Here is a 21,654-nt window from a genome sequence, read left to right as displayed (position 1 = left end):
TGCCAGTCATCTGCTCTTAGAGGCTTGTGCTTCCGCAGTCCACCCTGGGAAGAGCTGTGCACATGAGCCACAGGGCTTGGAGGTAGACTGAAATTCAGAGTGTGGTCAGCTCAACAAACATGAGATGGAGGTCGCCCATGAGTCCTATTGTCTGGCAGTCTCTGTCACTGACACCAACCTTGGTCACAGTCCATAATCTATCAAACCTAAGAAGCATTAGTTTTTTGATGTTTGTTTGTTTCTATTAATTATTTTGTGTTTGCATGTGTATGACGCTCATGTGTGAGTGCAGGAACATGTGTGGTCATGCACCTGTTGAGGTCATAAGATAGCTATCAGAAGTCAATTCCTAATTCCACCGTTCTGTGAGTTCTGGAGAGAAAACAGGTGTCATTTAGGCCCTCATACTGACCTGTCTTGCTGATTCAAGAAGAGACATTGGTTAGCATGAAGAAAACACAAATTTTCACCCTAAAGCATGGATTCCATGTCACAGAATTGTTTTAGATTCTCACTGATGATGATAAACTACCTCTCTACCCATGTAGGAGGTGTCTTTTCACAGTACACCTTTGTCTGCCTTCATGCATACATAATATTTCAGTTACAATTATCCGTTGAACTCTACCAGAATGAAACTAATAAAGAAATTGGTTCTTCTTTAAGAAATTAAGGAAATTTTTTTTAAAAAAAAAAAGCCATCATTTGGGGACAAGAATCCAGAAACCCTAAAACACATGGAGTCTATGATTTATAAAACTCCAATCCTAATTCTCCTTAGCATCTTTGGTGTAGTCTCTTTCGGGAGCTGAATTCCCCCCTCCTTGGCCCACAACCATACTGGCTTGTGAATTCACACACCATCTGCCTTCTGCCCAGTGGACACATGAAGGTCACACAGTCAGACTATAAACGTGGCTGGTATCGAGGTAGGAAGGATGTGAATCGTTCGGCCATCCTTGCTGGCTCCATACAGAAGAAAGACTCCCCGGGGCAGCACAGTGGCCATGAACCCACTTATTTTCCTCCTTTTATTTTTAGGCTTGTAGGAATTTTCTACTCTGAGAAACAACGGTCTTTGCGGGGAGGACTAAACAAAATCAAATAGAAAGCTGCTTCAAAATACAGCGGTTTGAGTTGGTGAGATGGCCGGGTGACGTCATTATTGTCTCACACCCAGGAGAGATGATTAGGGAACCCAGACACAGGGCAGGTGAATAGAAAGGCTGGACATAGCTACCTGAGAACCACAGTTCTACCCTATGTCTTCCATGACCACAGGCTGGTCACTTCCCCTCTCTGAGTTTTCAAAGAGATAAATGGGTTAGTGTAGGCACACACCAGAAGCCTTCCCAACAGAATCTTCTTCCATTGATCTATTCTAGGTCATCTTCCAGGCCAATACAAAACTGACAACTTCTTGGCAGCCTTGGGTTCCACAACTCAGGGCCTTATCTAAGCAGAAGTTCCGCTCCATCCATCACTGTCGCTCAAGTGTCCTGGGTGACCTTTGGGTTGGAAAATCTTGGCTAACCTTCGGTATTTTCTTTGGAGTTTCCTTAGAATGTCCTGTAACCAGGACTTGCTTTTCATTCTCTCACCACAATATAAGGGCCACTCTCACCCCTAGCAACCAAAGAGACCGTGCAGAGAAACGGGCATTCTTGTGCATCCTTCTCCAAACCAGTGAGTAGGGGCTATCCCAGTGTGCCCCCACATGAGGGTCTTCAGGAGGTTTTGGGGCACAGGGCAGAGGAAAGGCGCTGTGTGTGTTAGGGAAGTTGGACTCTAACAACTTTAAAGATATAGATAGTATTGTGTCAGAAAAATGACAACCTAGGTTCACGTGGGTTCTGTTGTCTGTTCAGATTTTATTCTTCAATGACTTTTCTCAGTTTATGGAAAAGGGCTTCTACCTGGAGTCTAGGCTCAATAGTGACAAAAGTCATAGCTATTTCCCAAAGAACAGTGTTGCCTCAAACTTGGTGAAACCAGGTAGTGGGAGCCTTGAACTATTTTCAGGGGAGGGGTCTCAAATTCCCTTTAAGGAAGGTTTGAAGTTTAATTGAACAAAGACAACAAATTTAGGTCACAAAGTGCAGAGGAAATTTGTCTCAAGCCGAGAAGACAGCAAGAACAAAGGAACAGAGCACATAGAGCGCAGGCTGGGGTCAGCTTGACTTTCTAAGTCTCACCCATAACATCCTGGCTGTGTCTTGGAAGTTTCTCTCCTTTCCTGACCTTGTTTGATCATCTCTAGAACAAGTCAACTTTCCCCCTCAGTCATAATTGTATGTAGTTATGTCTCCACTTCCATCCATTTCCTGAAATTTCATGATTTCAATTTCCTTTCTGGACTGAATAAAAGCCCCTTGTGCACTTGGCCCCACTTTCTTTTTCCACCCCTGAGGGTGGGCGTCTCTGTCAGTTCCATTTCTTACCTATTGTGAGCAGAAGCACGTCTGTCTGGTAGGAAGGTCAAGTGGGAGGGTGACAGATGTTCACTGTGGGTTCTGCTTTTTTCTTCTTCCTCCTATGACCATGCAGGTATCAGGACCAAAGATGTTCCAACTTGGGAGCCTCATTGTCTTGTGTGGCCTGCTCTCTGGGACCTCAGCCGCACTTTCAGGTAATACTGGCAGTGCCCTGAATAATTTGGAATCCTGAATTTTGTCTTGAAAATGAGTCGATCAATGTGCTATTAGATGACTGATCCCAGGAGGAACAAATTAATCACTAAACCTGCAGAGGCTGCTGGGAGGGGTGGTGCTATTCTGTTTGGCTGGCTTACTGAGAAATGTGCAGCCATTCAGTTCCTTTCTCACCCACTTTTCCTTTTGGAAATAAATGGTGCTGTAACATCACATCCTAACAGTGTCTCGGCACTGTCCGCACAGGATAAATTCATCAAAGTGAGATTTCAAAATTTTAAGAAGTTTGCATTTTAAATTATGGTAGCTGGTGACAAATATTCCGCTGTCCACTGTCTCTAGCAGTCCGTGGGGGCACCCACAATGCACCCCACTGGTTCACTGAAAGCACTAAGGGGGAGACCTTTAACTGCTTTGCCATTATCAGACATGAGAGCACGTGACTCATTTCCCTTCGTGTTTCTCTAATGCCAACACTACTCTCGTTTTTCACATCTTTACTGCTGGTTTATATAATTTAACTAAAGTGTTCTGTCAAAACTGTTACCATATGTTCTTGTAGTTCTTCGGCTTTTCTTATTGGTCTGTGTTGACTACCTGGAAATGACGGCCATCACCAAGATGCCCATAAGGTCCCCACTGTCTCTTTAACGGCACCTCTGTTCTCTGACTTAGAAGAACAGGGCTATCTGACAAACAGTTCTTAGGAAAGTTCTGCCCATGATGCATTCACCCTTTCAAATAGAAAGAAAGGAGCCGTCCTCTCATTCCCCAGCTGGGGAGCTGTAGCAGAGAGAAAAGGGTGTTAGGGCCAGGTTACTAGGGAGTTGTGTGGCTGGGTGGAGCTCTCTAAGCAATGCCAGCTGCAATTTTACAGTCTGCATCATTATATTAGGTAGAGTCTGTCTGCCACATAGCCAAGTTGCAGTACTGGAATTACATCAATTTGATTAAGTGTTTTAATACTTTATTTTTATTTATGCATATGTATCTATGTGTTCATATCTGTGTGTGTCCCCAGAAGCCAGATGAGGGTGTCAGGTCCCCTGGAATTACAGATGGTTATGAGTCATCCAACAAGTGTGGTGGGAAATGAACTCTAGTCTTGCACAAGAGCAGCAAGCACTCTTAACTGCTGACCAACCTCTCTGGGCTCACCGCTGCATTGAAAACACAGATTGGATATGGTCATACTTAAATGCTTTTCTTTTTTAAAAAATTATGTCCACACATATATATCACAAACAGCCTTACAGCAACAAGTGAAATCTTTCAACATTACTTAAAGATATTCAATACAGAAACAAGTACTAGTTAGTCTTCACGGGTGTATGATTTCAGCAGCCACAGCCAGAGGAAAGCACACACGCTATCACAATTCCAAGCCAAACTGTTTCACAAGCACACGAAACGAAACAGATTACAAATGGCGGAGAAAACAGCAGGCACAACTGAGCTTTGATCAAAATTCTCAAACATCATGTTAAGTCCTGGCTCCTTTGCTGCGGTTTCCCTTTTCCATCCCTGAGGTAGTAGCTGCTGTATTTCATAGGTGAGATATTTCCGACGCCTACCTCCTCAGTTCCGCACACACACCGCCTGGTACATGGCATTTGTGCATTTCATTCCCTGGTTCTCCTGAGATCTTCTGTGGGGACACCCCACTCTCCTGCTCCAGTATCAACTACCTTTTCTAGGACTGATTCCAAGCTGTTGTGGGACCCCTATTTCAGGCATTCACTGCAGTTCGGAGCAGAACCTTCCCTCTGTGGTTTTTTTTGTCTGATATTTTTTCCATTTCTTAGTTTGTTCTCTTAATTACTTGACTAGGTTTTTCAAACCCATATGAGTATCTCAGTAAGAGGGACAGATCCTCAAGTCATCCCTGAAAACAGGTATACACAATCAACTTCAACTGATCGGTTGTTTTGTTGGGAAATACGCAACATATATTAGTATAAAGTCCTCTTGGAAACTGTGTGGACACAGCCGTGTAGACACATTCCCAACCTTAGGAGTCTCGGGTTCCTCTTTTGCACAATGGAGATGGTGGCAATCCTTTCTCTCTGAGCTGTTGCAGAAAGTGACAGACGCAGCACAGAGAAACTGACTTCCCTGAGACCAGGAGGATGGGAGCTCATTCCCTAGTGGCGCAGGCACTGATTGGTAATGTTTTTTTACAGATGTCCTTCAGAACCTAAGCCTAAATATTGCGTCTCTTGAAGAAATCTTGAATTTGCAATCAGTCAAGGACGGCATTCTAGAAGCTTTGAAAACACTGGACCTTGACAGTTTAAACCTCTTGGCAAATGTTTTACAGTAAGCTGGTGCTGCTTTGCTGCCAGAAAAGGGACTAATCCTCTTGGGGAGGCCAGTCCAATGTGAAAGACAGATGGATAGGCCTCTTCTTCCCCACAGAGTTGAGGAGTTCTGAGGCAAGGCTCGTAATAGTTTTAGTAAATTTGAGGTAGGGCTACAGGGCCAGTTTGGACAATTCACGTGTCTGGTTTCACAAGTCTGTAATTTCATGGACAAGATCCCCATCCCCACCTGCATCTTGGTATCTAAAGCCTTTCACTACGAATAACACTTTCCCTCTTCACATTCAGCCAGAAGTAAAAGTCCAAGTTCCTTCAAGGGACAGGAAGCTGGAATCCACACCCCATTAGTCCAAAGCAGTGGCTTTATGGGAGCTGAGAGTTACACAGTTCTGGTTGAAGTTCTGTCTCTGCTGCCTGTTGTTTCCCTAGCTCAGTCCACGGCACCTGAGAGTGCAGAGGCTCACACTTGTGACCAGGATGTGATAGGACAGGAGGGCTATGAGCAGAGCTGCAGGGCTGCAGGGAGGAACGACCAGAGGGCGATGGGCAGAGTTGCAATGCTGCAGGAAGGAATGACAAGAGATCACTTATGGATTTTGTGCAGGGTGAATGTCAATGAACTGAACATCTTGGACTTTCAAGTTTCCTCGTCTTCTGATGGCAATGTCGTTAACTTGCAGCTGCCCGTCAAAGCGAATGTCTCTGTGTTTCTGTGAGTATGTGTCCCTTGTGTTTACAGGGAGGAGTGGTATGTAGCTGATTTGAGTATGCATTTAATTCCCAGCTACAGTGTAGCCTTTGGCCCAAGTTTCCTAATTTGTAAAAGAGAGGAACATTTGAGGCCTAAAATATTTAAATATTTAAAGTATTCTAGTGAAAACAAGCCATATTGCTTCTTTCAAAAGGATGTGTATGTATGTATGTTTCTTTCAAAAAATATATGTATATATGTTTCTTTCAAAAGAATATGCATGTCATGTGCTCTGCTGCGTGTGGTTCACATATATACTCATGTGTATGAAGCTTCACGTGTATGCTCATATGTGTCTTTGGAGAACCAGAGGTCAACCTTGAGTTTTTGCCTCAATCACTTGCCACATTAATTTTCAAGTTCATGCCTCTTAAAGAACCTGTAAATCATAGATATGCCCTAGACCTAATGGATAAGAGTAATATAATCTTACTTTTTCATTTAAAAGAAGAGGAAAAGGAAAATTGCAGTCAAAAACCTGTGCAACAGAAACTCTAGAGACTAGGGGTTTCATTTAGAGAGACCACATGCCCAGCACATGTGACCCTGGCTTAAATCTCCAGTAGTGGAGTACTTCGTAAATTAGATCCATCTGTGACGCCATGAGCAGTGACATCCCTGGGTAGTTATTTAACCTCTCAATGTCCAGAACTGTTGATAAAATAGAGGGTGATGTCACTCCTAGCAGTTTGAAATAGTAGAATGCATTAAGCCATTTTATTAAATCACGTAGAGCATTTTGAATGAGTGCCAACAAGTAATCTGTGCTACAGAATAATAACAATTATTTTTGTTATTAGACATAGCCAGGGGAAAATCTTATACATGTTAAACAAGTATGGTATAGAGAAATCCTAAACAAGCATGTAAATTTTGTAGAGAATATGTAACGTGTTGACGTCATCCAGATAATATAGACATTGCCCATACATTCCCTGCACTATGTCCACACAGACAGACGAAAACCATGGAAACCTGAAAAGGCTTCTATGTCTGTGTCTAGTGTCACTCTTGTTTTCTACAGGCCTCTTCTTGGCTCCACAGTGGACGTCGCTGTTTCCTTGAACATCTTAAATTCACTCACTGTTCAAACTGATGCCCAGACTGGCCTTCCCACTGTGGTCGCAGGGGAATGCTTGAGTGATACCGACAATATCTCCATTTCCTTGTTGGGCAGGTAAGGCTCATCCATCCCAGTAGAGCCAGGCTCTCAGGAGGCTTCAGGACCCCTGACTTTAATCCTATTTCTATACCTGGGAAGTAGCATTGTAAAATATCCAATAGGACCAACCTCAAGTATCAACTCTGCCACAGCTATCAGCACTGTCCCCCTGTATTCATCTTTGGATCCCTCCGTTTGCACACCCATGGGTTTCAACAGTAGCGGTCTGTACTCATCAGCTTCTGGGATGGAGACATGAGAAAATGCACATGTTAACTTAGAGCCTGGAACATGCTAAGGGCTCAAAAACCATGAGATCTACACTGAGTCTTTGGACTATCCCTTTCCATTGCTGAGGCAGGAGGATGAACCTTTCCAGCCATAATCATGCATTTACCTATGGTACTTTTCCACTGGGTCAGTGTGCCTCATGCTTCTGAACATGTTAACATTACATCCACCTCCAGAGGGAGGCATTTGGAAAATTAGATGCTAGCATGGTCTCTGATTGTCCTGAAGTAATCTCTACCCTCAGGAAAATCCCTAGAGTGGAATCTTGACATCCAATTTCTGTCATTATCTATCACTGATTTTTGTTGCTCCTAAAAATTTACATCTTTAATTTTATATTTGGAAAAGTAGGTTCATTTTAGGCAGGGATTGGAGGAAGTGATGCTACTCTGTCTGGGAGGGGAAACACGGCCTGCATGTCATGTGCTGGGACTGGGAGGACAAGGTCAGGAACAGAGGGATGGCCTCTGTCCAGTCTTGATAACCATGTCCCTCTACCAAAGATATGATCTCTAAGACAAGACTATAGTTTTGGCATGAAAATCCAAAGGCCTGGTTCCTGCTGGACACTTCCAGGTCATGCAGCACCAAGAAACTCATGTTACTCCAGAGGGTTTGAATCCCATTGACCATGAAGACTCTCATTATGGATCAGTCCCTACCCTCCTTAAAACACACTGGATTTTTTTTGTGTGTGTGTTCAGACAGGTTTTTTCCTACCTTAGGACCTCTGCAAGGAATTGGTGGCTATGTAAAACACCTTTCTCCTTTCTCAATGCACTTTCCATATCAAAGGATCTTTGACAGATTCCTTCTTTTTCTTCTAAGAATATTCTCTTAACCTTCAGAGCACTTGGACTTGGCCCTGTTGTCATTGTGTGTGAATACATATTTTGAGACAGAGTCTCACTGTGCAGCTCTGGTTAGCTTCAATCTCAGAGATCTGCCTCCTTCCATCTCTGAAGGACTAGGGTCAAAGGTTGGCAACATCAGATCAGGTGTGATACTGTATGTTTAACTGGCCTTGTTCTTTGCTTGTTTTGTGTCGGGAGAATGGGGTGTTAGTGTGTGGGCACACATGTGCATGTGTCAGCGGTTAGAGCTCATCAAGCAGGCTAAGCAACTGAAGAATCTCCTCTTCTGTGTCTTCAGTGCTCTGGATTACATGTGTTTGCTATCAACTGGATTCCCTTCCTTCCTTCCTTCCTTCCTTCCTTCCTTCCTTCCTTCCTTCCTTCCTTCTTTCCTTCCTTTCTCTCTCTCTCTCTCTCTTTCTTTCTTTCTTTCTTTCTTTCTCTCTCTCTCTCTTTCTTTTTTTATAATACAACAGCTAGAGATTAAACTCAGGTCCTCATGATTATAAGGGATATAATTTATAGACTAGTCTATATTCTCAGCCACATTTTCTCATTATTGAAGTCAAAAATCTACCTAGTGTTAGGTGGGCATTATGCTGTGCCCCAGAGAACAATTTGGTGAAAACAAACAGTCTGTCTGTCTCCCAGAACACATCCAGAGGGAAAATAAGGCAAGGGAGAATTTGGTCCCTTAGTGAATTCAAGGAAAATGGGGAGCCCTACGCCAACCATCATACTTATCAGGGCACAAGAGGAGCAAACTCTCCTTTCAGTGAACACTCATAATAGGAACCTCAGGAGATAATAGCTGGATGAGAGAAGGCAACCTCAGAGAAACTTGTTAATGATGGAGGTTATTGCCCAGTGCCCCCAAGGTTCAGTCCAGTGCTCTCTGTAAGCAGAGGCTGAGTGAATAACTCTGTGTCAGGGCCGGGATGAGCATCCAGGCACTGAGGAAGCAGCTACTGAGGCATGAGATGCTCAGATGCTCAGTGATGGTCCATCCTGACATGGGCCACTGGGCAACAAGCTGGACTGAGACCACAGAGCAGAGCTGCATGTCATCTGACCTCCTGAGGACTCTCTAGGCCATACTGAACTCTTGACCAAGCTTCACAAGTCCCCTCTTTTCCAGACAAAGCGCCTTACTCAACAGATTGTTGGATGGAGTATCTAGTCGCCTTACAAGCATAGTGAGCAACCTGCTGCAAAACCAAGTAAGTCACGAGGTCTTAGTACCCAGAGCCAGGCCTGCTGGGAGCAGGTGAGGTATCTGCGGGTGTGGCTGTGTACTCAGGACACTGTCTCCTATGAGGTGCTGAGTTCTCTTCGGGAGGTCAGTGGGCACCTCCTCTACCCTCAGCAGTTGGGCTACAGAGAGAGGAGGCAGAAATCAGAGATGCTGCCTTGAGATGTTTACCACATCCATGCATCACCCATGTACACCACCCGTGCACACCACCTGTGTACTCTAAGCTAATGTTTTCTTGTAGTCGACACACTTTTCATTTAAATGACTGTATTTAAGCACCTGTGGATGAGAAGCTGCAGGGAACTGGGAATTGGGGCTCCCCAAAGGCTTAAGCCTTCTGAGGGTCTTGAATTTCCAGATTCAAGAGTTCAAGGTTTAAGCAATCTGGGGTATAAAGGTCCTGGATGGCAGATCTTCAGATCTTGAACTTCTGACATTCCTGAGGTGGTGGGTTCTCAGAAGCCTGGGACAGCTCTGATTCAGGCCATACAACTCCATAGTTTCAGGTTGCTAAGGTTGAGATGCTCTCAGGTCCTGGAAATCAGCCCCTCTACTGGGGGAGGGTGGGCAGTGTGTTCCAGCAAAGTCTCATCTGTTCCCCTTCTCCCTCCCCTTTTCTTTCTCTCTGTTTCTCTCTCCCTCTCAGATATGTCCACTGGTCAAATCATTACTCAGCAGCCTGAATGTAAATATTCTTCAAAACCTCGTCTGTAAGTCACAGCTTGGGGCCTGGATTGCCTTCCATGGGCCAAGACAAGAGCTGTGGGTGCCCCTGCCAGGGACCTTGCATCCTGACCAAGTTGGGCCTTTAACTTTTCTTCCCCTCATTGGGGCTTCTTTTGAGGCTTCAGCTCTCCATGATTGACAGGGTTGCTGGGGAAACAGGACTCAGGCACCCAGGGTGTCAGAACCTGGAGGTGATCCTTCTGTGGTTACACAGTCCCTTTCCAGAGCCTGTCAGTGCCTTGCGTGCGCTACCTCATTGTGTCCTCAAGAGAGTCTGTGTAGTGGGCCACTGTCATTGCCCACTTCAGATGAGAAGTGACACACTTGAAGTCACAGAAGTGACAGAGTGATAAGCAGGAGGGAGGCAACAAGTTGGGTGGGCCTCTGCTTAATTTCCCATGGCAAATACTGAGATTTGATCATGACTTGGTTCTTTCAGCGGAACAGTTGCAAGCCTGAAGAGGAAGGAGCCGAAGGAGGGATGCCATGACACTCCTGCTGGTATGGGCAGTGTCCTAGCTACTTTTCTATTGCTGTGACGAAACAACATGACCAAGGGAAACTATAAAAGAAAGCATTTATTTGGGATTCAGAAGCCCAGAGGGTTAGAACCCGTGACCATCAGGCTGAGGAGCACGGCAGCAGGCACAGGGCATGGCATTGGAGCGTCAGCTGAGAGCTCATGTATTGAGACACAGTCACTAGATAGAGTGAGCTAACTAGGAGAGGCGTGACCTTTTGAGATCTTAATACCCATCTCTAGTGACAACCCCCTGCAACAAGGCTGGACCTCCTAAACTTCCCAAACAGTTTATCTCACTGGGGACCAAGTATTCAAACACATGACTTATGGAGGCAGTTCTCACCAAACCCACAGGCAGACTCTGTGCCCTGTGTGCAGCAGCCTCTCAGGGAGCCAGGGCTATGCTCGTTTTGTGTCTGTCACAAGACAAGAGAAAGTGAGACCTGATCCTGACTCCAAGCCGAACTCTAATTTTGAGATCACCCTAAACCTGAGCCCACATCATGAACCCAGACACAGCTGGTATCTTTGTTACTAAATGAGTTATTTTCCTAGGAGGGTTTTCTGAATTTTGAGTACAGACACCCATGGCCTAGATGCCCATGGCCCTGCATCTGGATCCTGGCTTTGTGGGCATGGTTTCTACTCAATCATTTCCCATTCAGAGGAAGGGATGAGTAGGGGTCTGGGCCAGGTGAGAGAACAAGACCACAAATCTATAGATTTCCCTCTCCTCTCCAAGGACTAATCCATGTGGCACTTCAGGGAAGGGTGGATAGTTAGGCCAGGCTTCCTGGATCTACTCAACGTCCAGCAAAAGCCAGCGCTCGCTGCTGCCGTAACAGCTCATGGTCGGATGTCCTCTGTTCTCATTCCAGATTAGTCTCCAATGGCTTCATCTGACTCCCTGTGGCATTTCTCTCTAGAAATTGCTACCACCACCTGCACAAGGTCTGCCTGAGCCCACCTAGAGGACCCTCCCAGACTTCCTTCTTCTTCTCCTGGTACTTGCCCTTCCCCCTTGCTATTTCAACCTCAGCATTAAAACCCTAACTGCACCCTGGTGTGCGGCTTGCTTCAGTACTGACCTTAGGAGCTGTCGGTAGGGTGTGTTGTGTGTGTGGACGACATCGGAACTGAGTGGCGGTTCATTCTGACCCTGGAGACTAACGCGGAATGAGGACCACCCTGTCTAGTGAGATCCAGGAGCACAGAAAGACAGGCTCAGCCAGGTGGCTGTGGCCTTTCCTGCCTGTCTCTTCCTGAGGGGCATCTCCACCAGTTCCTGAATGTCACATCCAGACTACAGGAATCTTAGTCTCCCTGGGGACACCTGAGATCCTGGGGACGCACATGGTTCTTGATTCCACCTTTGACAGGGAGGCTGCAACTTAAGAAATCTTTATATGTCACAGCATCCTGATGGCAAGAGGAAGAGACTGAGGTTCACAGAGGCATTTGGGTCACATAGTGAGCAAGGGCCAGAGCTAGGGTGACACTGACCTTCCTCTACCATTTATGGAGTCATGGTTTTATCTTTAAAATGCTATCCCTGGGTTTCAGCACCAGAAGACCCCAGGAATGAGCTCAGTCCTAGTCACCAAAGTTAAAGGCTCTCACACTCTTCATTGGTTAATTAGTGTGGAGGTCTGTACCTTTCTGAAGTGGTTTATATCACTTGCCCTATGTACTATGAAAGAGATGAACAAGTTCTCTGGAGGTGGAATTTGTGAACAATCCACCTCTGCCAGGAAGCCCCGTCTTGATAAGTTTATAACTCAGGGACAGCAACTACTACTGGTCTAGTCCTTGGTGTCAGGGTTCCTAAGGTTTGAATCTGCATTGCCCCCCACCACGGGTTCAAATATTTGAACACTGAGTCATCTCCTGGCAAACCTGTGTTGGAGAACTTGGGCCCTTTGAGAGCAACTCAGCAGGAGAGGGTTGCTGAGCACCGGTCTCCGGTTCCACTCCTTGCTACCCGATTTGCCAAAATGTGACTCAGACATGTCAAAAACTGGTATCACAACAGACTATCCCCTCCCCAGCTGCCATGTCCTCCCCACCATGACAGACTTATATCTCTGACTCTGAATCCAAACCAGCCCTTCCTGCATTGAATTCTTTCTGTTAAGACTTTGACCACAATGGCTAGCAAACACTTAAGGGAGAGAATTAGTACCAGCGATGGGGTCCACTTGGCTGGGAAGTCCGGCCATGTCTATAGGCCTTTGGAACTGAATTGTAAGATATGCACAGAAGAGTCTGCACTGTGGACTAGAGAAATGCCACGGAGCTTTAAGAATGGTTTCATACCCTGTACGGATGGGAGTTGGGAAAATCCAAATGTTCACACAAGGGCAGATGGGAAGACCTGAGCTTTCAGAGTGTCCGAGGGGATAAGAATAAGGCTGTGAAGAAATGAGCTAGGAGTCCTTTATGCTGCATCAAGAGAAGACTCTGACTGTGTTTGGTCCATGTAACTAAAATCTGAATGAGGCCAAATTTTAAAGTAGTGGATTAACTTATTTCTCAGAGGAAATTTCAAGACAACCCCACTCAGGCAATGACATGATTGTGAACTGCTACTTTTAGCCAGCTCTGTGGTTACATTTCAGGGCAAAAAAAAAAATGAAACATAAAAATAAGAAAAACATGAAGTTTAGTGAAGTAGGGGGTGGGTTTCTATGAGGACTGTGCATAAGACTGGGAAGGTGAAGTCTTAGGTGAGACCCTAAGATCCTGGCAATGTCGGAACTGTGGACTGTCTACTTAGGAGACCTGCAGACACCTGTTTTAGCTATTTTGCTCATGGATGCAACAAAATAGTTGCCTAGAAACCATTTAAGAAAGTGGTTCTTCTGGCTTACAGTTACGGGAGAAATAAACATTCTATTGGGGCAAGGAAAGCATGTTGGGCAGGAGCAGGAGGCCAGCTAGTCACATGGCATCCGCAGCCGGGAATCGGAGTGTGTCCAGAAGAAAGTGACAGGTTATAAAGCCCAGGGACAAATCCTAGTGACCAACTTCCTTGAGCAAGGCTCTACCTTCTGAAGATTCTCGACTTTTCAAACACCACCAGCAGCCTGGGACCAGAAGGTCAGACAAATGAGCCTTTGTCTGGTTATTTCACATTTAATGCATGGCAGCATCTAAGTGGAGCCACTCTGTGCTGTAGGAAGTGTGACCCCTGGGGCAGGGATCTGTAGCTGCCAAGGTTTTTCCCTTCTCCTGGCGATTTGCAGGGCCCAGGGCTGTGTGACCTCTGGCTCCCTGGAGACTCTGCACTAGCTCTGGCTTGAGGGGATTACCTAGCAAGAACCTGGTTCTCTTTGTTATGGTGATTCCACTTGTATTCAAGGTCTTAGCAGTGGGCCGATAGCCTGCCTCCCCCAGCTGACCCTGCCCGAGGGGCCGGGAAGCTTTAATCTTCTTCTCCTGCTCCTGGATGGGAGGAGGCCTTGCATTTTCGATCCTTCTAGCCCACTGGTATAAATACCTGACTTGAGTTTAATAAAGTTGCCATTTACTCTGGTAAATGAGCAAAGGTCTCTTTTGTGTGTGTGTCTCTTTTCCAACCCTCAGGACAATCATCCATTCTCGTGGGCTCGAGTTCGGGAAAGCGCGCAGCCTGAACCGGGTGCGGGTATCCATTGGGAAGTGCAGACTCTTACAGGGATCCCTAGGTAGATATGGATTCCTTTATCTGCAGGATCCTATGAGGGATTGACAAGCATTTGTGCTTGCAGATGGAGACCTAGGCCTGGTGGATGGTGCAGATGGTAGGGGCAGTCCAGCATCAGACAGCAAGGGCTAGGCAGAGCCTGGTGGGACCTGAAGGCTCTACGACCATAGGCTAGAGATCTGCAGCTAGGATCTCAGCCTTCTCCACAGCATCAGGAACAGTGTCCCCGATCAAGGTCTCAGAACCTATGCTTAGGCAGGATCTTGATACTCAGTACTTCTGGAAGTTCTCCTCGCTTCTATTAGCAGGTATTTACTAGGAGATCCCAGAAACCCTTCCTATGCACTCAAACTTGTGACTTTGAACCTCATGGGAATACAATACCCAATGAGACCCAACTCTCACGTCTTATAGGAACACAGAAATAGAGTCCCTTGCCAAGTCAGGTGAAGTCTCCCTCAGTCTCTCCAGCTTATGATGCAGGAAACTAATGTGGATGGGTTCAGTGAGACTCTGACGACCTAGGCTATCTAGGATTCAGGGAGAACAGGGGAGCACAGGCAGCACCATCTCTTCTCCAGTGGGCTACCAGTTTATAGAGGTGGACAGGCAGATGACTATATACCACAATGCAGACTTCCACTGTGCCACTCAAATGGATCAGCTGCTAAGAGATTGCACCTCCCTGTAACTTCGGAAGAAGCCATTGCTCCTATCCTGTGGTTGACATCAACAAGACCACGGATACAAACAACACCTCCAGATTACTTTGTAGGAAACACTAACAGAAAGGAGTGTGGCCTAGAAAAGTGTGACGGATCATCTTGGTTGTCATCTTGATGGTATCTGGGATGAGCTGAAGTCCAGATATGGAGGGCACACCTGTAAGAGATAGTCTGCTTCATTTGAAGGCCATGAATTCGTTTCTATTCTGAACCTTGGACGTAAGAGGACACACCTATGATCTGAAACTTGAGGTGGAAAGACAACACACTTTTGAACCGGATCTCCATGCAGGAAGACACACCTTTAATTTGGGCCACACCTTCTGCTTAAAGCCTATCTAAGAACATGGAAGAAGGGAGGTTTTGCTGTCTGCCTGCTTGCCCTCGCCTTGCTAGCACATCCCTGTCTTCATCGACATTAGAGCCTATTTCTTCAGGATTCCAACATATACTTAGAGGACCTGAGCAGCCCAGTCTTGTGGGACTGAGAAACTACGAGATTCTTTGACTTTCTGTTCACAGCTGGCCATTGTTGGATTAGTTGAACCGCAGCCTGTAAGTCATCCCAGTAAACCCCACAATGTTGTGGGATATCTGATTACACTGTGAACCCTGAGATTGATTTATTTAAATGTAATCAACCATAGGTCTAGAGGTATGGTTTCTCCCATAGCTTATACAAGGACTAGTTATATCAAATTAAGTACAATTTTGACCTGTTAAATATATACTACATTTTCTGTGTGTGATAGTTATATTATCTTTAGGCATTATCCTGCCCAGATTATTCTTTTCCTTTGGAAATTTTTCATGACATAATGAAATATGATTGTGTGTCCAGTCGACAAGGGTGAACTTGTGATGGCTATTCTTGGTTGTAAACTTGACTATATCTGGAATAAAATAAAATCAAGATATGGGGGGGGGCACATCCATGAGAGATATTCTGCTTCGTTTAAAGTGGGTGAATTCACTTTTAGTCTGGGCATTTGAGGTAGGAAGTCACAGCTCTGATCCACATCTGGAGGTGGGAAGATGCAGGCTTTAGGTCTGGATATTCAGGAACAATGAAACATCATTGATCCGGCTCTTGAGGCAGGGATACAGACCTTTAATCTTTAATCTGAGTCATACCTTCTGCTGGAAATCTATATAAAAACATGGAAAAGGCAAGATTTTACTTTTTGCTTGCTTGCCTTCACCTTGGTAGCACATCCATCCCTTCCCTGGCATTGGAACCTACTTCTTCAGGTACCCAGCATATACAGGAGAATAGTTGAAACACCCAGCCTAGTGGGACTGAGAAACTACTAGATTCTTTGACTTTCTATTTACAGCTAGTCTTTTATTGGATTAGTTGGACTGCAGCATGTTAAGTCATTCCAGTAAATTATATGTGTGTGTGTGTCTGTATGCTTGTATATATGTATGTCCATTCACATGTATGCATTGTGTATGTATGTGTTCATGTATATTTACTCCATAGGTTCTGAACTCTTGAAAACTCTGACTAATATGAGAAGGTTTTACTATGAGCAGGGACATAATGAACATTATGTAGTAGCCTTCCAGCATCTCTGAAGCATACATCATTAATCTCCATACTCTAAAGTTGATGGACAAAGAAGAGGAGATAAAAAACTAATCATCTATAAAAATAGGATGGCAGAGTTAGAGAGAAACCACATTGTTCAGACATATATGCACACTGTAAACCGTGCACTGCCTGGATACTGAATGTCACTAGGACTTGGTTAGCAATTCCACAGTAAAGTGCTTGCATCCTCTGGAATTCAAGAATGCAGAAAGCATAAAGGCAAGCTATCGATGAAATGATCTGTGATAGTTTGAATGTAATTGACCTCCATAATCTTATAGGGAGTGGCACTATGAAGAGGTGTGGTTTTGTTGGAATGGGTATGACCTTGTTGGAGGAAGGGTGTCATAGTGGGGGTGGGCTTTGAGGTTTCCTATGCTTGGAATACCACCCAGTGAATCAGTCAGCATCCTCTTGTCTGGAAGATGTAGGACTCTCAGCTAATCTTCCAGCACATCAGCTTGCATACCCCCAAGCTCCTTGCCATGATGATAATACACTGAGCACCTATAACTGTAAGGGAGCCACCCCAATTAAATGTTTCTTTTATAAGAGTTGCTGTTGCCATGGTGCTTCTTCACAGCATAAAAACCTTACTAAGACAGAAGTTGGTACCAGGAGTGGCGTATTGTTGTGATAGGCCTGACCATGTGTTTGTTTGGAGAACTTGAACTTTGGTACTTTCAGTTTAGAAAGCAAGGGACTAGTTTAAGTATTGATTGGTGGGCCATACTAGTAGGAACATGGAAGACAGTATGCAAAGAGTTATTTGAACTGTAGGGGGATCACTTAAGAGGTTTTGGAGGAGAAGAATTTTAGTATGTTTCCTACAGATTGTTCTTGTGATATTTTGGTGAAGAAAGTGGCTGCCTTGTGCCTGTGTCCTAAGAGTATGCCTGAGGCTAAAGTGAAGAATTTTGGATTAATTCTGTTGGCAAAAGAAATCTCAAAAATAGTATAAACTCTGTTGTGTGGTTTTTAGTGCTAACTCTAAAGAAGATGTATAATGAAAAGGAGCAAGCTGAACACAGTAAATTACAAATGAAAATTTTAAGGAGAAAAAGAGCACCAGGAAGTGGCACAGAGCTAAATCATGTGTTCAAGAAGATAAATGGATTAAGAAATGGAATAAAGGTGACTCCAGAAAGAAACTGGCCCATCCTCCTCAGCGCCCGTCACTGCCAGGAACTCTCTCAGTGTGTCTTGCTGCTCTGCTGCCATCTTTGACTGGTACACTTCCCAACCCGCTCCAGCCAACACTGCAACAGCCCCAACTCCACTGCTGTGCTCTGCCCTCCATTCTACAGGGTCAGACCTCTGGGTGCCTGCCCTTAGGCTCCGCCCCTCGCGGTGTCTCACACAAAGCCCTCCCTGTAGGAAACCAAGCAGCTTTCCGCCCTCTAGTGGCTACTATGCGAACCGCACCCTAGGGGCGAAGGTAGGAGGTTGGTGGATGTAAGGAGGGGCTGGTTTCCCCAGCAGGCCTGTGGAATGTAGGACTCTTGAAGAAGTCAGATCCTGCAATTATTCATGGTCTCATCCTTTAATTTCGTTAACTTATTTACCTGTTCATTCATTTCCTTCATGAAGCATTACCTGAGTGCTGTCTATAGCTTGATGATCTTCCAAGGGCTATGGATATAACAGAGCAAACGAAGTACCTTGACTTCTTGTTGCTCTTAGTCTTTGAACCTAACAGTCCATTGCTCATGACCTCGCCTTGCTTAGTAGAAGTCTCCTGGCTTGCCACTTGTGTACGAAAAAGGCCAGTCCTTCCGATTTTCTTTTTTTTTTTTTTTCCTCCCAAGACAGGGTTTCTCTGTAGCTTTGGAGCCTGTCCTGGAACTAGCTCTTGTAGACCAGGCTGGCCTTGAACATACAGAGCTCCACCTGCCTCTACCTCTGCCTCTGCCTCTGCCTCTGCCTCTGCCTCTGCCTCTGCCTCTGCCTCTGCCTCCCTGAGTGCCGGGGTTCAAGGTGTGCGCCACCATAGCTTCTTCTGCTTCAGGCCCCTTACCCTTGACGGTCCTGAAACTGACTAGGTAGACATTGGTGCTTCCTCACTTCCTCTTTACCTCTGCTCCAAGGGTTTTGTTGCAAACATATTCTGCCTTTTAGGTCCTTAATTTCTATGCTTTACTCTGCCTAGGATGTTTTTCCTTTCTGCTTTACTTTGTTAACTCTTGTTCATTTTCAGGTTTTATTTGCTAAGGGACCTTGAGGAATTCCTCAGCTCAAATTCTGCTCCCTTTTGAGATAGGGTCTTTCTTGCTTTGTAGACCAGACTGGCCTCTAACTCACTGAGATCCACCTGTTTCTGCCTCCCAAATGCTGGGATCAAAGGTGTGCACCACTACCACCCGGCCTGACCCCACCTTTTTTGTTTGCTTTTCTGTTTGTTTTTGAGACAGGGTCTCACTTTATAGTCCTGACTGTCCCCTAGAATTCAGTGTGTGGCCCAGGCTGGCCTTGAATTCAGAGATCTACCTGCCTCTGCCTCCCAAGTTGCTGTGATTAAAGGTGTACTCCAAGCCGGGCAGTGGTGGCACAGTCCTTCAATCCCAGCTACACAGGGAAGCCTGTCTCAAAGGACCAAAATGAATAAATAGATACTAGTCAGACAGACAGACAGACAGGCAGACAGATGAAGTGCACCACCACGCCTAGTCTCTGGAGCCCTGTCTCAAAGGAGCAAAATAAACAAACAAATAAATGAACAAACAAATGAATGAATAAATTATGTGCGCTACCATACCTAGTCTCTGGAGCCCTGTATTGAAGGACCAAAACAAACAGACAGACAGACAGGCAGATAGACAGAAAAATAAATAAACAAGCAAAGATGTGCACCACTCCACCTAGTCTCCCAACTCGCATTCTGAATACTAAATTTAAAGTGTGTTCCACCACGCCTGGCTTCCAACCCTTTTACTAAAATTGTTAATAAACAAAGCCCAGTTTTCTATTAGCACCATAGGTATCTTTCTTGGAAATTGGGAGGTATACCTCACCCTGCCATTCAGTCCACTCCATCCCATGTTTCTCCCCTATTCCCTGCTCATTCTAAGCTCCTTCCCTCTCCAGCTCCACCTCCAGCCCTCCCCCCACCCAGTCCCACCCAGCCTTCCTTTGACACTCTCTCTGCTGTTGCTTCTTGCCTGGTGGTTTCATTGTGGTATAGACTGGAGTTTCCTGAAAAAGCCACTTCTGTGCTGAAGTGTCTACAGACTGAGGATAGAGATGGAAGGTTGCAGATCGACAGCCAAAATGATCACGGGCCATTTCTATTTTCCTTAATATCTGCTCACCACCTACTTCTGCATATGACCTAAGATCCTTATTGTTGTGTTTGTTTGTTGTTGTTGTTGTTTTATTCTTGTTTGTTTGGTTGGTTGATTGGTTGGTTGGTTGGTTTGGTTTGGTTCTTTTGAAAGCCATGGAGCCTTCCTTGTTTCTTGGTAGTCTTGACTTGAGGAGGTAGGGTGCTTGATGGACAATGGTCACCAAAGCTACCCCATGCCAGCGGCTTTCCAGTTCATTGTTTCACACTCAAGAAGAACAAGAAAACACAGATAAGGAGAAGAGAGAATTCCCAAAATGAGGCGGGGTCTCAGGGGAGGAATCCTGCAGGGCTGCCTGCCTGGTGATATTTTGTGGATCTAGGGTGGGAACTGGATGGAGACTTTATTGGGATCTTTATTGGGATTGGCCAGTTTTGGATGCCTGGAAAGAGCAGAATAAACTCCATTTTGAGAAAGAACTCCATTTTAGACAGGACCTAACTAAGGGGGCGAATGCAGTTCAGCAAAGTCATAAACATTCCCAAGAAACTGTGCCAGCCCTGGTCAAAGTGACCCCACCAGGTGTCCAAACATCTGTTTGCATCTGCTTGCTTCACACGTCCTTGTAGGTACCTGATTAGCTGCTGTTTTGAAATTCCTCTATACCCAACCAACGAACTCAAAAGTTGTATACTTTTACCCAGTTCCAAAATGTCAAGACTTGTGCCACCCCATCGACCCTCCACCCCCCCAACTTCCCCATCCCCACTTTGTGGGTTTTCCCCTTTAAAACCCTCTTTCCCTGAAGCCTCGGGGCTGTTGTCCCCAACCCACTGCAGGGGCTGTAGGATTACGGTTCAAGCTAGCTTGTTTTCATCGGATGCTGGCTGTGTGTAGGTCTTGTTTGGGGGTTCTGTGACATGGTCATAACAGCCTCACAGGGTGAGCTGATGCGGGGTGACAGGCTTATGTGGTTTAACCAGATCATGACACATTATGATCTCTGCCTTGCTGCCTAAGAGAAGCTAACTCTCATCTCGCTATGAAGATTGAGATGTCAAAACTGTGGGATGTATTAGCTTAGCAGACCACTAGCCTGCACGAACTTAAAGCTAAGACTGTTCACAGATAGCACCTGAATTCTATAGGCAGAGGCCTCCCTGCTTTGCTGTAACCCACTTCTCTGGATCCCCACTAATATATTTGCCAAATGCATTTACTTCTGGCTTTCTTCTGTCAAATGACCACAGAAGTTCACATGGACCTCTTCCATAGGGAACATGTCATTATGGGCAATCTGAAACCTTGTTCCTGGGACGTGGTCACTCATATTTAGCTCTGAATATATTGTCTCCTGTGCCATTTGGAATAAGAGCTGTGCTTTTAAAATTAAAAAAAAAATTGATGCCAGTTGTGGTGGTGCATGCCAGTAGGATTTGCTGAAGGAGGCAGAGGCAGGAGGGTCACGAGTTCAAGGCCAGCCTGGGCAACACATTTAAAAATGTTTGTTCTTATTGTATGTGCATGGGCTCCTGTGTTAGACCTCAAAAACGTTGAGCTAAACTTACAATTCAGCACCAGGGAGCACCGGCAGTGGCACCCTGTGGTCCCAGCCATCATGTGTGAAAGGCAGGTAGAGAGGATTAGGCCTGGGTTGTCTATACTGGGTGCAGTGAGTTCGCAGGAACACCCAGCTGGGGGGGGGGAGAGAGAGAGAGAGAGAGAGAGAGAGAGAGAGAGAGAGAGAGAAGATAACTGTAGTAATGGGCTGCGGGCAGACCTGCTTTTCGTCCTGCCCGGCTCCTGCACAGCTAGCTTAGCCCCGGAAATAA

General features: G+C 45.5%; 1 protein-coding gene across 1 annotated transcript; it reads left to right on the top strand.

The window, feature by feature from the left end:
- The first annotated feature begins 1,568 nt into the window (after positions 1-1,568).
- On the top strand, positions 1,569-11,585 carry LOC146892787 (BPI fold-containing family A member 2). The gene is made up of 9 exons (XM_087911419.1): positions 1,569-1,686; positions 2,548-2,629; positions 4,835-4,970; positions 5,577-5,684; positions 6,748-6,900; positions 9,169-9,250; positions 9,932-9,995; positions 10,451-10,512; positions 11,413-11,585. The coding sequence occupies exons 2-8, from the start codon at positions 2,563-2,565 to the stop codon at positions 10,468-10,470; spliced, it is 630 nt and encodes a 209-aa protein (XP_087767545.1). The 5' UTR covers positions 1,569-1,686; positions 2,548-2,562; the 3' UTR covers positions 10,471-10,512; positions 11,413-11,585.
- The last annotated feature ends 10,069 nt before the right edge of the window (positions 11,586-21,654 follow it).

Source organism: Myodes glareolus, chromosome 10 (genome assembly GCF_982192425.1).
Source record: "Myodes glareolus chromosome 10, mMyoGla1.1, whole genome shotgun sequence".
Taxonomy (NCBI): Eukaryota; Metazoa; Chordata; class Mammalia; order Rodentia; family Cricetidae; genus Myodes; species Myodes glareolus.
Note: the sequence above shows the minus strand (reverse complement) of the source record. Positions and strands in the feature narration are given on the sequence as shown.